At 37.8% G+C, this 16,183-nt stretch overlaps 1 protein-coding gene across 34 annotated transcripts in view; it reads left to right on the plus strand.

The window, feature by feature from the left end:
- RBFOX1 (RNA binding fox-1 homolog 1) overlaps nucleotides 1–16,183 on the plus strand; it is a 1,178,577-nt gene that overhangs the window by 1,158,348 nt on the left and 4,046 nt on the right. For 23 of the 34 annotated variants that reach the window (XM_066561182.1, XM_066561194.1, XM_066561198.1 and 20 more), the window contains one exon: nucleotides 16,148–16,183. This exon is cut by the window's right edge and continues 40 nt beyond it. In XM_066561182.1, the coding sequence (XP_066417279.1) occupies nucleotides 16,148–16,183 (36 nt within the window). Of the gene's footprint in view, nucleotides 1–4,555; nucleotides 4,609–16,147 lie in introns of all 34 variants that reach the window. The other 11 variants (XM_066561192.1, XM_066561190.1, XM_066561191.1 and 8 more) reach the window with 1 other exon arrangement.

The following is a 16,183-nucleotide window of genomic DNA, read 5'->3' on the forward strand; positions in this document are numbered from 1 at the left end:
GTCCTGGGGCTCTGCACTGTTTTCAGCAGTTGCTGTATTTTTGGGTGGGGGTCTGAACTTCCGTGTTAGGCAAAATTATTTCTGTGTAGTTTTGTTATGTTTGTCAGCAAAACCCAGAAATTCAGGTCTACAAAGCAGAATCACTGTATATGAGTGGATTATAACTTTTTTACATTTCAAATTTCCTAGAGCCAGTGTGATTAATTTCTTAGAATCCCCTTTGACCTCTGGTATTCCATTTTAAGGAAGCTCTGTGTGCTGAGGAGGAGGGATTGGAAACTTCAGGGAGTCATGGGTGAAAATTAAGTGTGTGCCAAAATTTTGTTCTCAATCATGTGCTGTGTGAAACACTGGTGAGAAGTCCAAGTGCCACCCAGCATTTTAGGGAGAGGAGAGGGCACACAGAACATTCACTGGCCCTGTGTGTCCTGCACTGGTTTTTCACCCCTAATGACCCAGGTTTATGAAGTCCCAGACACCTGGGAGCTCTGAACACCTGAGGAGCAGCAGGGCCAGTGACTGCAGGAGGGAAAGGGGGTGGGAAGCTGGTGCTTTTCAAGGAGTGGGGACTGGTGCAGACACAGAGCAGCTCCTCCTTCCCCCGGGTGGGATGACTCCATGGCAACTTTTGGAGGAAGCACTCAGGGTAGCAGCTTATTCTGAACTTAGTTTGGAATTGTGTTTCATGATAGTTATATCCCCCAAGTCATAAAACCAGAAGTGTCTGAGACCCATTCTCTGAATCTCTTCTTATCTTCCACTTGCAGGTGCTGAATTTTCCATTAGTAAAGTGGGTAGATCACTTATGGGTCAGATGTTTCTTCACAGAAGTACTTGTGTGTATTAGGCAGCCATAGAAAGGACTAGGCTCAGGCTGCAGTGATTAAAGAATTTAAGCCCCTCAATATATATAAAATCTCTATTCTATAGCATGGCATGTTTTCACCAAACAGTTTCAAGGAGAAAGCAAGCATGTAATGTATTGGAAATGGAAAAGGTCTGCTGGATAGAAAGAGCAGGTGCCAAAAGAGAGAGGTTTCTGTCAGATGTGGGGCCCTGGGGGCACACATTTGTTACTGCCAAAGGGACTACAGGGAACGGAGCAGAGGAAATTACAACATATTCAAACCTTTGAAGATGGTGTGATGCAGGTTCAATAACTGCCCCAAAGGAAGAAAGCACATCTAAATCACTTAATAGTACTTCTGTTGTCTTCCCCTTCTGTTCTTGTTTGAATTCGGGATATATATCAAATGTTTAAACATTTTTTTTTTCAAAATTTAAAACCATCTTTATTACCATACTGGTAAAAAATGAGTTAGTTTTCAATTTGCTAGAAGAGATAAAAATTGATAGATGGGCTTGAGAGAAGCAGTAGTATGCAGAGTGTTTGCCCTTGGGAAGGAGCTGCTGGGATGGAACCCAGCCATTTGGAGTCCCAGCAGCACAGATTCCTGACCCACGCTGTCTGGGACGCACCAGAGAGCTCAGACTGCCAAAAGGTGCCATCCCTGCACTTCAAAGGATTTCACTTAGCCCAGGGTGTGAGGATCTGGCAGGTTGGATATATCCAGCATTCAGGTCAATGTATTTATCATGTTATCCTTTCAGGTTTGTTTAGTTTTTTGATTCTTTTTTCTTAGGCTCTCACAGCCAGTAACAACTTTTAAAATTTTATTAAAAAAAAGTTTCTTTTATTTAAATCAGTGTTCTCTTTTACATCTGAAGTATTAACCAGTGAACAGTAAAAATTTGGTCCTAGACTTTCACTGTTAATACACAAATTAAATTATGGAAGTGATTCTGTATCTTAATTGAGCAGGGCTTATTGTATAATAAAGTTGGGTCCGCTTACAATTCCTGCACCTTTTTGAATCATTTCAAGTGTAGCAGTGATGAGGAACACTAAACCAGCCTAAAATGCATCATGAATTTTCATCATATCTTCCTTGTGAGGTTTTCAAGCCTTGCATGCTCGACAGAGCTGGTGCAGAGATTTGCTCTTTAAAGGGAACACTCCCCATTTGCAGGGCACTGGGCAAGGTGAGCTGTCCCTTGGCACCTCTGCTCCCCTCCTGCCTTAGGACAGAAGGGATCTGGTGTCCCACAGAGCCACCTTCCCTCCTAAGGACTCTTTCTGCAGGCTCTGCGGTTGCCCACACAGAGGATTAACCCTTGCTGCAGCCATCAGCTGTGCTATCTGTGATGGCTCTGATGACCAATTTCCCCTCTGAGTCTATGCAAACAACATTATGGAATTTAGCTAAATGAATCCTGCCAGTGTAAGGGCATTGAAGCCATCAAAGTGCTTAAGAATTTCCAGGAATTGCTGCAAAACCCACCTAATTAGTTATAAAATATTGCACTGGCTTATTGGACTCCAGCCTCTGGTCTTTTCATTCTCACAGTTGCTGTGCTGACCAATATGTAACTTCATACTTTTAAAAGTTATGTGTAGAGTTATGAAATTCATTTTACAAAAGCAAAATATTTTCTTCCTATGAAGCAGTACAACAAGAGATGTTTATAGTAGTTGTTATTTTAAATAGGTATCACTTTGGGTCTATTTAACTTTTTTAAAATTAGTTTTTTTGCCCGCAGTTAGAAAAGACTGGGTAAAAAAAGAGTAAGATTCGAGACTATTTTAAATAATATTTTGTATTCCAAAGGATAAATTGCATTAGTGTTCTGGGGTCTTCCTGGAGGTACTAGCATATTACTCTTGCAGATAATTCTGCATTTTAACATCTGAAAATAGAGACTCTGTGGCTAAATGTTCCAGCGTTCTGAACTGAGAGGAACAAAAGGAACTTCTCAGTAACCACTTTAGAGGCAGTTTTTAAGGAAAAATGATTTTTTCGTTTAGATGAGAGGGCAGTTTAACAACTTCACAGAAATGAGTCAGAAGGATTTTTTGTAAAACAGTAGCTGGTAAATCAGCATTGCCACTGGCTCTTTTAGGCAAGCCTCTAACTTTTTCCTGTCTATAATTATCACAGAGGTGGTAGCAGTAAATACAGTGAAAAATTATGCTACCTATAAAATACAGAGTAGCTCTGTATTTATAATGTAATATTTATCCCCCTTTGTTTTTTGTTGTTTTTTTTATTTTTTAATTTGTGTATTTAGTATTACTTGTTAGGTAAATTTCATTAGCTCCTGAAACTGTTGCAGATGACAAAATAAAGAGAAGAGCTGTTAATTGAACTTAATGAACAGTTGAAAATGCAAGAATGAGCCATTTGATCACTAAGCTCACCAGTGTCAGTGTTTCTGCAAGGGCAGAAGCGATGCTCTGCTTTTGGACCTGTGCAATCCTGTCCCTGCAGTGCACATTGCAGATTCCTTGTTTTGTTTCGCATTTATTTTTTTTTCCCCCCTTAGAATCTGAACCTCTAAGTAACAAGGTTCACAGATTTCTAAACGAGAATTTCAAATCTCTTGATACCTTGGAGGGGAAGTAATAGAAATAGATTTTTGCTCCCTTAGGGCTTAGTTCCTGCAGGTTTTGCTGCCCCTGAGGGACGTTTGCTGCTGCATGGTGTTTTCAGGAGGATGCTCAGCACTCCCAGCTTGCAGAGCTGTTTTCCCAGGCACTCCTTAGCCTGCATCCTTTGGCTCCTGGCTGTTAGGCTGGCATTAAGGCTGTGCAAAGCTCAGGGTCAGGTTTTTGCTGTGCCTGGCAGTGCAGAGGCTTGGGAGGAAACCAGACCCGGGTGTTAACTCTGCACCCGGGCTCATTAACCCTGCCCAACGCAGAAATACCCCGAGGCAGCTGTGGATATGCTCATAAAGGAATCATTGGATGTTAATTCTTCAACATGGTTTCCACTTACACAAATCCTGGTTGCCTAGATTTCAGAAAGGACAACAGGATTTGTGCCATAATGAAGTTTTCTGCATTTTGAAATAATAGTGCATTTAGCGTTTCTCTTGTTATGTTACCTGGTTTAAAAAAGAATTTTGCAAGAGAAGGTTTATATTAAATTACTCATATCTCTAGTTTATTCTCCTAAGATTCTGCAAAAGACTTTTCTATGTATTTGGATGACAGTATATGAGAATATACTATGTCTTTTTTTAATAAATAGCAGAAAAATTAATTTTCTGATTGCAGTCATATTAGACATAGAAAAAGCAAAATATTTTAATTTCAATATCCTCCTTTCAGATGCACAAAGTAAATTGCAATTTAATTTTTTTTCAAAAGCGCTTTTTACATATTTTGCAGTAGTGCCCTTTAATCTCAATATATTGTTTTATTTTTATTAGACTTCATAAATATATTGACATATCTGTAACACTAAACATGAAGCTTCCAATGCAAGAGTTTGTACATAGTCCATATCCAAATGTCACCATTATTTCATTTAAAAGATCCCAGCATGTCTACCTCATGATCCTTATAAACTCTATAGTACTCAACACTTTTTCTTGCTACATTCATTAAAATTAAGCACCCTTCCCCTACCCCATCTGTAAACATCAAGTCAATTGGCAGCTAGCACATTTCCCAGTCAGCAAGCAGTATTGTGAATTTTATCTTCTCTTGCAGAAATCAATTCGTCTTCGTTGCAGCAGATGAAATTTCTTGTAACACCTCTGCAGGTAACAATCATTGATACTTCTTGATGCATCCATCCAGGTCTCAATATCCTTTTTCACATGCTGCATTTAATCGTAAGACAAAGCCTAGGAAAGTCCATAGTGTATAAATCTTGGGGATAGTTTAATGAATTTATAGCTTCAGCCTATAGGTTCTGCCATATAAAAGCCATTAGGTTATTTTGCTGACTTTGGTGTTTTGTTTCCAGTTTATGGTATGGCCTAGAGTGTAAGGATGTGTTAAACCTTGTGATAAAAGCTTTAGGACTGTGACTTTCAGAAGTCAAACCAAACAGAAGTGGTGAGAAGAGCCAAGGCTTAGATGTGTGCAGGACATTGTAAGTGCTATAGATGTAACAATTTTCTTTTCAACTCGTTGGGGGCAAATGATGCCCACGAGGGTATTGCAGACCCTAAAGCACTCACAAAGTCTATCCTATGGATGAGATAGTGGGAGAGAGGGTCTGTGCCTTCAGAGGATCGCTCTCTAGTAAGTAAAAAGTCTCCATGTACTATCATGTTGTAAGCCATGGGTACAGAAGAATGAACAATGTTTTTAAAAGGTTTATTTATTTTATTTAAATATATTGAATATGTCAAGAGGTTTTTCTCTCTTTTAAGCAATAGAGTTTGAACAAGCTTAGTCTTAATTCAGGTAAGGATGGTGTTATGTTGCTACATAAGAAATCAAAAGGCTAAAATAAATAGTAATGGTGCTGGGACTTATTCTGCAAATAATGTTGTGCAAAAAATCAAGTTCATAGAACTTCTCATATTGAAGGATGAAAGGGTATATAGTGTGAAATCAAATGTTGGTATTAAGAAGTGTTTGCTGACAGAGTTTTTTATTAGCAGAAATAAATGAAAGGTGACGAGATTTCTGTTTATGATTATCTACATAGAAACAAATAGAGAACATTTATTTATGGAAAAGATGATCATAGATAAACCCAAAATATGATAAAATTGTCTTAATTTCTATGAAGCACTTTTGGTGGTAATCTGAAAAGTTCTTCTGTAGTTAAACCTGATTTAACATAGATTTTTCCAAGTCCTATAAATTATGAAGTAAATACATTTTGAGAAGCCAACATTTGTCACATTCTTCATATCACTCAACTTGGATTTTGACTTTGGTTATTCCATTTGAGCTTCCTGCTCAGCTCTTCATTGAAGAGAGCTGTGGTAGGGAGGCTGCTAATTTGTAAATCTAAGCTTTGCTAAGTAAGAATAAAATATTTATTTTAGCACTTTTTAAACTTGTAATTTTTGAGTTAGATGCGGGGTCTGTGGGTCCAGTTTTGCAAAGTGAACTCTTCTAAGCAATAATTCGTGTTCTAGTAAAGAAATTTTTCTCTCTCAATTCAGGCACAGTTTAAGTGCCCAAGACTTTATTGCAGATATTCCATATACAACTTTTTTAGAATTCCAATCAAAAATATATTATTTATGTAAAATATAAATTTAATTTATAAGTGCCTTCAGTGAACTTTAAATAAAAGGAAATGGATCTCTGTGTGTGCTAATTAAAACTTTTCAGTTTACCAGTTGATTACCTATGTTGAATTGATTCAACAATAAGGTATTTTTGCAAGGCATGGTTTTGAGCATTTGATAAACACATCCATCACAGGTGACTATAGGTGACTTTTTTGCACTAAATATGAACGAGAAAGGTGATGAAAAGCCTGTACCTGCTGTTTCTTATATACCTAAGTTTCAGTAATAGAATTTAAATTACTTTTGGCTTCATAAAAAAGTAATTCTTCAGCCTGTATTCCTGTGAGTCAAATTGCTAAAGTTGAATTTGGTCTTTTGGATTTGTAAGTTGACTTCCAACTATTTTTATTATCTGATGTTTTATGTTTTAATACATGGAGCAAAAATAGAGATACTCTGAGAACCAAAACTAACCTTCCTGTGATTTTTCAGATGCATGCAAATCAGCTGTAGTATGATTTTATAGTGCTTTTTTTAGTGCTCCTATGCTCAATGACAGTAATTCCACTGTGTTTGTAAAGTTGATATCAAGTGAAGATACTTATAAACATGCTCAATGTTTGAAATGTGAGTATATATACGTTGGTATTGCCTCTCTGTAAAGGATGGGTGTGTTTGTGGATTTCAAACAGTAATATATAACAAGTAATGCTTTGGCTGGAGCTTGATCATCAATTGGAAATGGGAGGTCTTGGGTGGTTCTGCTGGTAATGTTCATTCTTTTCTTCTCAATCCTTCATCATTCCTGCCAGAGGATACTTAGCCCTCAGCCACATGCTATCTTTGTATCTCTTTTTATTTGGTAATACAGTAACCTTGAATAGATGAATGTGTTAATGAGTGATTTGTGTCCAGAAACACATTTCTGTTTGTGTATCTCTGTCTGTTCCTGAATGCACATGACAGAGGGAAACCTCCTCATCTATCTGACAGAGGGATCCTTCCATGGGAAATTTAAAAGCATTTCACTCTTCATTGCATCCAGTGCATTCTGAGGCTAAAAATAATTACTGTTCAGAAGAGAAGTTCTGCACTTCTGGGATAGATCTTCTCTGGCAGACATGATTAAAGGGTTTGCAAGCAGATCTGAACTAGAAAAGAGACAGGGAAACTATAAGAAACTCCTCTTGGCTTGATGATGGAATTTTAACAAGGATCTCTGAGGACCTTCCTTGAGCAAATTGCTGACTATAGTTGCACTAGGGGAGAATTAATCCTGGGGTTCTTGTCTGATGGGGGCAATGGGCAGCTGCCCCGTCAGTCTCTGGATAAATCAGAATGAGACCCAGAATAAACCTGTGGCTTATTTACTTGTTGGTTGCAGAACATTGTTCATTTTGCAGCTTTAGCGTTCTTAGTGAATTTTTCAAATCAGTGCTCAATCTATTTTTCTGTTTCCTCTTTTAGGTTTTGTAACATCAAAATTCATAGTTTGGAAAGAAAAAGCATTTTTAGTGTCTTTTGCAAGTGCATTCTCAGATGTACCTGCAAATGACATTTTATATTTTTTGTGTAAAAATGGGACAGGATTATTATTTTATATTTATATTATCTCTCTCTCTTCTTCCAGTTTTTAACTATTATCCAGCCTTTATGTAGAAGCAAAAAAAAAAATCCAGTGTTGATGTATGCTTGGTATTATTTTTCTCCCAAGAGTATTTGCAGTTTATGATTTTGAAATAACAGAGAGAAAGGCAAGGGTTTATATAAAGCTGAATTTGGAATGAAGTATGGTGGAAGTGGATATAACACCTGTCCAATTGTGACTGTATTTATTTACATTTTTGAGCAGAATCAGTCCCAGGAGAAAGGATTCTGTCTGTGTCTGCATGCAAGCAAAAGAAATGCTTTATAAAGCTTTAGAAGTTGACAGTCATAAATTAAGTTATTGACCTCCATTTGGAGAAAGATACAGTCTCCAAAATAGATTAAACATTTTGAAAGGTTTAACTTCATAACTCCAGGAAAGATGTTGAATAAAAGCAAGCAGCTTCAACAAGCAAACCGCGGGGTTTGTGCCATTGAAATATTTGAAGAGAATATTGGCCATTTTTAACAAATGAAATTGCTCCAGTCATTGCAATTTCCCTGTATACTATCATTAACCTGTCAGCACTAACACTGCCACAAGTTTAATTCATCGAACAATAGCAAATATGGAGACACTGATTTAAAACAAATTAATGTTTGATGAAGTGCTTAGAGTGGCTGCAGTGCCTGTTGTGGCAAACCTACCTCTGCCAGGGTAGGTAAATAAATAATTGCAGCTGGTCAGATTTTTGCCAGACGAATTTGCATACATCTCATTGACCTGTTCATGTGTCTGGTAGGCGATAGTGATTAGATCATACTCTTAAAATGGAATTTGAAAGAGTTCAATCCAAACTCTTGGGAAGAATGCAGCTTCAGAGGTGTTTCTTCAGCCTGTTAGAATTACTGTGTGAAGACATATGCTCAGTTGAGAGAGGTTCTTACCTTTTACTGTTGCTGCCAATGGGTTTGACTTCATTTCATGAAGCAGTTTGGGAAAAGAACCATTTTCTGTGAGATGCTTTTATTATGATGCTATGCTCTTCTGCTAATCAAATAAAAAATGAAGATGAAGGAGCATCATATGGTTTCTGTTCTAGTATTTATTTAAGGCTGTACTGCTGTTCCCTGTGAAAAATGGCAGATAGTGAAGTTTTTGCTCCGGAAAGACTAGGAAATGTTGCACTAATGCACAAAATTAAACTTCTTCTATAAATTCAAGTGTCCTTTATGTTGGCAGTTTAAACTTGCATTTACTGCTGCTATAAATAGTTCCTTATATGGAATTCCATTTGTCACAGCTTTTACTGCTCTGGGTAGTCGTGTGCTGAAGATGTTCAGCTATTGGACCAGTTGATAAAAATCAGTAAACACTTTGATTATCCCCTGTTCTCCTTTGATGAGGGCTGATGGATTCCTGTTTGTCAGCCCTGGCTGTCACTGTGTGTGTGCCAGCCTGCCCGCCCGGTGCTCGCGGTTCTGGGTCAGTCCGCATGGCTGCTCAAACGTGACAACACCGCAAGATTAAGGAAAGCTGAGGTCCTGTCATTTGTAAATGGAGGATTTGCAATGTGAAGCTCCTTTGATAACAGAAATAGTGAATTATCTGTGTTTGTCCTCAACAAGTGCCTGTAGGCACATGTGCATCTCCTGGGCTGGTTTTTTAATGAAGCAATTAGATTGGTTTTTCTCTGGTAGGCTGAAAATAGAGCACATGAAAGATGATGTGTGTGTGTGCATGTATGGATGCCTGTATACAAGTCCATTAAATGAGCAAGGATTCACTTCTAATATCTTGAGATTATCATATTGCAAATAAATAAAACAATGCTATAAATAACACATAAAACAACGCTATGGTTGCAGAACTTTATACATGATCACAAAAGACTGCTTTAAAATTTTATAAATAATGTACTCAGTATATTTATTATTGCACTAGGTGAGAATTTCTTCAAGCTTTATTGCCCTAAATATAACAGCAATAGTAATAAGAAAGTGTTTTACAGACCTAAGAAATGCTTTCTTTTCACTGGAATAGAGTTGGGTTTAGGTGTCACCTGATGGCAAGCCTCAGATTCCCCAGTGGCTTTTTTTAATAAGTTTATATAAAATCAAAGTTTCTTGGATAGAAGCTACACAGAAAGGTGGTGGTGCATAGAATTCTGTTTGACTTTTGACTAGGCATCAGCTTCAATTCCTACCCTGGTGGAAATCCACACAGCAAGACTGGAACTAAATGAGAGATCTTAAGCTGAGATCTGTGCCTAGGATTGCTGCAGTTTGCAGTTATCCAGCATCAGCTTAGGAGAAAGTCACCTGTGCTGCTGTCTGTTACCCTTCTATGTTTCTGCAAATTAACCAGTATCAATCATGTTCATTTAAATGTTTTAGAAGATGGCAGCTCAGCTTTGGCTGGCTGCAAGCATCTCACAAATTTTCAAAGATACAGGCTAGCAAACAGAAGCAAAATTAAAACTACATCTGAGCATCAGTGAAACTTCTGCAAAACATGCCTGTCAATTAGCAAGGAAATTAACTGGCCAAATTAAGATGTGACATACATAAGTAAGCAGCCAAGAATTGGAAATTCATCTCTACAGAAAAGTCTGCATAGGCTTCTCTACTTTCTCTTTTCCCCAGCTTGCAGGAAAAAGTAAACAATGCTTTTAATATTTCATCAATGACATATTTATGAACATCCTTTCATGGAAACCTTTCATTATTGCCCTCTACCCATGGTAGACCCTGGTCAAGTTTCTTATCTCTGAGAAAATCTAGGGATGTGCTGTAGTGATAAAAATCCCTTCTGGCTCTGCAGGCATACAGGAGTTCAGCCCTGCAGTACATCTGGAAGTTTCACTCTTTATTGTGCTGCCTGTCACTTCCTAATTCTTTCTCTGCTCCACATCACAAATCTGTAGCACATTATAGGTCATGGAAGAGGAGGATGCTATGAATAAAGTATGTGATGGTCCTGCCTTGTACAGTGACCTCCGTGTTTGATAGCGTGCATTCAACGCTTGCCAAGGAGAATTTGAGCATTCTTAACCTTTCCAATCAAGGCAAATGCCTGGAAATTGTTTCGATCAGCAGATTTCAGTTACCTTAAACTTAAGTAAAAACTTCAGAGACATCTTTGTTCATTGTCTTCTGAGGGAGAGAGAGACCTGTTGGTGATTCAGGTGCCTGAAATGCCCGGAGTCCCTTGGTGTTAATATCTAAAATGAAGTAATTGGTTGTTTGCACATTCTTTGAACACCACAAGCAGACGCCATCCTACCACAGTGGGATGAATTTTAGATTAAAGATGGAATTTTAGGTTAAATGATGAATTTTAGGTTAAATTTTAGGTTAAACCTGCTGCACAGGTTCAACCCCTTGAGCCCAAAATACTGCTCAGCAGTGTGGTGTGTGACTGGTGTGCACAAGGAGGAGCTGTGCTGCTGGTGTCATCTCTCTTGGGATCATCCTAGTTCTGTGACCAAGAGGAAGAGCACCAAGTTAGTTATTGGAATAATTTCTGCATTTATGTGGTATTTAGGCCAGGTAAACTTGCTTTCCTTGTATTCCTTCCAGAAGCCATTTTATTATTTGATTGTTCAATTGAAATTGAAGTGGGTAAAGAGTGGACAATATTGGGGGAAAGTTAGAAAGATGAGCTTCCCAGTGGCACAAAGCTTTGCTTGAAATATGGCTGAGGTCAGGGTTTGATCTGAAATTGTGACCAAGTTTTAACTTCTCTCTTTATACCTCTTAAGCAGGTTCATAATTTTCTGTAGTTCCTCCAGCAATATTAGATTTGAAAAAATGGAGGGCAGTTGATAATGATAAGTAAAACAAGTGTATCAAATTCTTTAAAATTCTCCTTCTATATCTCTCAAATCACTTTTTATGAAATATGTGTTAACTTGGTTCATATTTTATGTGGTGAATTTTTCCTTATTAGTTAGTGTGTATGTTATTAAGGAGCTTCTAAATGTCTCCAGTATTGGAGCTCCAGTGCCTGTCCCAGGTGTGGGAATTTAAAATCCTGAAATGTCATTGATGATCAAACAGGCACAGGATTCCCCAATTTTTAGAGATTTCAACAACACCTACTACTGATTACTTAGAGAGCTACTCCCTTTCAAAGGCCCTAACAAAATAAATCTTACATTTTCCCTTTTTAAGTTACTTTAAAAAATGAATAAACAAGAAATTGTCATTTTATTTTAGCATTTTTTAGCTTTTTTAAGTACTTTAGCATTTTTCAACCCTCTGCTGAAAATGGTTGAAGAAATTAAGGCATAGCATAAGTAAAGATCATGCCATCTATTGGTGAATTGCTTATGGCTACATTTATAGAAATTAGCATGGTTACACTGGGGTTTTTTCTCAGTTATTTCCCAGGAAGTTGTTTGTCCAGCTATTTAAGAACCAGTGTCAGAATGTTAGCAAAATGCTAGCAAACGTGTTTTTTCCTCATGCTGTCCTGAATGCTTGTCCCAGATACAGTGGAAAATAGAGGAGCACACCTTGTTCTAGTTAGCGATGCATCAAAATTGTTCATCAGCTGTGTTCTGAGACAAGAGTTTGTGCATATTGCTTTGGCTACATTGTTTTATCATCCTGTAAAATACACAGAGAATGGCATTGACTATTAATTTATTCACCACCTTACCATTGGCACGTCCTAAATTTCAGTAAGTTGTTTACCCAGAATGATAATTTGCAGTGTAAATGATCACAAAGCATTTAAATGCCACTAATTGTAATGAGGAGTAAGCAGGCTGGCATAGCAGTGAGTAAGTGAAGCAGTGTGTGTGGGACTGAAGCAGCTTACTGATTTGCAGTGTGACAATATAGTTTAAATCCTTCTTCCTATTTTCAGCCTGGAAATCAGAATCTATTCTGCTAACCTTCTGAGCTTCTAAATTTCGTGTCATGCAAGGGCGTGTTTAAAAATTAGCATTTAAAAAGAAACCCACTTGCTTTAAGTTTAAGCTGACACTGTTCCTTTCCTCTGTGGAAATGAAATTTATTAATCATAATAAAACCATCATATTCTGAAGGTAGAGGTCACCCTGAGGAGAAAAAAAAAAGTCTATTCATCACAGAGGAATTTCAATGCATCTTTTTCACAGATAATATCTGAGCATGTGTTCTTTCCCCATTGGAAATATTTTCATCCATGTTTGTGCTTCCGTATGTCAAGTGTATTCAGGAGCGTGCAGAAATGAAAATTGTGCAGTTTAATTTTATATATTTTCTTTTACAGAAGATTTGGAAGGATTCTTTTTACATTTTATTTTGTGTTTACATTGGACATATTTGTTTAAGTGGAATTTCAATATCCTGTAAAAGAAAAACAAGTGTTTGTTGTTTTAACAAGAATATAAGCATCACTAATTCTGCAATAACATTTCTATGTTAATATCACAGTAAAAGCTTTAGCATTATTGTAATATAAATATAAACCATTCTTTTTAAGGAGCAAGGATTAACTTTGGTCACAGTTCTCACATTAGGATTTCTTCACAACTCTTGTTTTAAGAAAAGAGACATGGTTTATATAGAAGGATGGAAAAGGCAATGTAAAACACTGACAATAAGTCATTGCTGCTTTGGAAAAAGGGTAATAAAAATGTACTCAGAAGTCAATACTGGGTTGAAACAGTCATATTTTCATCCTTTGAAATTGCTTAATGTGCATGTTTATCCATATTTTTCCCATCAGTGGTCAAGATTTCTGTTGAATATTGATATAATAATATTATTAGCAACATGGTTTATTGCATCAATGTTGTAAACTTGCCAGTTACTTCAGCAGCTGGCTTAAATGTAATAATAATTTAATACAGCCTGAGCCCTGGTATTCAGGCTTGGTCTTTCCTTACAAGAGGCCCTTGCATTTGGGCTACTTGATGCCATCCTAGGTGGCCTCTTGGATTTTGGTTGTGAGGCACAGCCCAGGGTCCTGCAGGAATGGGAAGTGGGATGGAGGCAAAATGCAGCCCTAGCACTGGACTAAAATCAATGTATTTTTTACAGATAGAGATTTACAGCCCTTGCTCAGCATTGCAGCGATACCAGATAATCAGGAAAAAATAAAAACCAAGGAAATATACTACTTTCCATTGATACAAAAGTAATAATCATGGCATTAAGCATGTAAAATAATAGTATATGCAATTCCTCTTGCATGTTGCTAAGGACATGAAGGAAGTATGTCTGCCTTTAAATTAATCGTTTTCCCTTCCTAGATATTTTCTTACTGTTGGAATGAAATTTGGCTGGGAAGAATTAAAATAATAATGACATTTTAAATTCTCAGACTTTAAAAATTGGCATAGAGCAGTAGTGTCTTCTTCCCTTCAGTGCAGGTAAAAGAGACACAAGGGATTCTGTTCTTGAGTATTTCAAATCGTGTTTGCATCCTAATGTGGAGGCTTCCAAGGCTGAGGGTTATGCAAGTTCTTCCTACCAGAGAGGCTGCAGAGTGTGTCAAGCCTGCTCAGAGAACTCTCAGACTGCTTTTCCAGCTCAGAGAGTCACCAAGTCCTTTACCCAACACAGTGAGCTGCTTTCCTTCCCTTGCTTTTCCAGTGGGAATTGCCCGTTTCCTTTCTTGGGGAATTTCTTAGGATAGGTGTTCTTGGATGCCAAGTATTTAAATAGAATAGATATAAAAATTGAATCCCTTACTCATCAATGCTTTGGAAGCAAAAGAAGAACTCATGTATTTTATACAAGCCTTTTACACATATTTTCCTGAGTTTCAGACCAGTTCTTAAGGAAAGCAATTGCCTAACACACTGCTAGCCCTGGAATTTCATGTATCCCTCTGATAGCAATGAAGACTTCTCTACCCAAATCTAAAGCAAACACAGCTGTGGGGTGACATACAGAGCCCACACTCACGAACTTGGGGTGCTTAAATAAATTCATTCATTTTTAATGTATTATCCCTTCATAGGAATTTGGATTTACTAAGCAAACAGGGCAGTACAACTGAAGGCTTTCAGCTACAATGGTTGCACTTTGAAGTGAAACATCCAGGCTTTAGAATGCTTTATAAGAACCTAGATACTCTTACACTTGCTGAAAATGCTGCACTCCTGATGGGGAAAAAAAAAAAAAGTCTAATTCAAAATGCTGAATATGAGCACCTGTACACTTGGAAGTTTGTTCTTACTGAACTGTTTTCTACTTTTTGGTTTTTTCCATCAAGATGTGTGGTTATGTATTCTTGGAAAAGGAAGGCATTTGATTTCTCTGAGTGTGGGGCCCTATGTTTGTGCAGAGAGTGAGAGACAGGGATGTTCAGTCTGTCTTTTCCATACTGAGCACTTTAGTGGGCAGAGTTGTCACAGGAGGTGATTTGCTGCATTTCCATATGAAAGGAATGCCTCATAATCTGGGAAATGTTGGCTCAGTGAGATGGAGAATTAAGGATTTATTGTCTATGGTAATTTCTGCTCCCTCCTTGAAGATGTCTCTGGGTAGGTGGGAATGTGTAGTGCAGATAATTTGGTCCTTTTCTCTACCTCACATCCAGGACCCACAGTAGTGGGTGGTGGAGGATTGCATATGCCATGGAAACATTCCTTTCTCAGCTTTCCCTCAGCTGGTTAGCTCAGAATCCACTAATCAGATTCTGCTTGTGGAGGAGCAAATATATGATAATAAAATAGAACAATTGTCCTCTTTTCAAAAAAAAAGTAAGTTTGTACATGAATTTGAAAAAGAAGCTAGTTACAGAGAATGGGACCAGTCTGTGGTTACTGTTCACATAAGACTAAAAACCAATTTTTTTTATTTATTTTAAGAGCTACCAAGGGCATTGTTAAACCTTGCTTGCTGCATTAGCCCTCGTATTCAAGACAGCACTGTAATTACAAGATTGCTTTTGTTGGTCTATGTGACACCTGAGAGCAAAATGAAAATTGTTTGATTATGGGAAATATGTGAGACACTTGCAGTGGAAGCTGTCCTGGCTGGCAGGTCCATCTCACTGATGGGGCTCCCTGTGTTCCCCAGGCTGGGCAGCAAAGCTCTGTGTGCCAAGGTGAGGCACAGCACCAGGGACTCAGGGAAAGCAGCTCTGAAGTAGTTTCAGCCATAAGGATTTTGTGTGGGGAGAAATGACAAAAATCTGATTTTCCCATCACTGGCTTTGCCTGGTTGTAGCAGGAAGCTGGGTCTGCAAGCTGAGGCTTGAGCTGTGCTGGGTTTTAGGGAGGAGCAGGAGTGTGCACATCCTGACACCACGTGCCTGCCATTGCTCCACAGCCCCTCTCCTCAGCCTCTGCTGATTCCTAACAGTCTCATAAAGCTGATTATACATTTACTGTCATTTGTAACCTTAACATTTCCCAAAGGACATTGCTTTTGAATCTGTACAGTGAGTTTATTTGTAAGGAATTCCGCTAGAATGGAAAATTTCATTGTAACCATTTTGTTAATATCAATAATATCTGGTTTTAACCTTTTTTTTTTTCCATTAATCTTAAATTTATTTTCTTTTCAGTTACGGACGAGTTTATGCTGCAGACCCCTACCACCA

The sequence above is a fragment of the Molothrus aeneus genome, chromosome 16 (genome assembly GCF_037042795.1).
Source record: "Molothrus aeneus isolate 106 chromosome 16, BPBGC_Maene_1.0, whole genome shotgun sequence".
Classification (NCBI taxonomy): Eukaryota; Metazoa; Chordata; class Aves; order Passeriformes; family Icteridae; genus Molothrus; species Molothrus aeneus.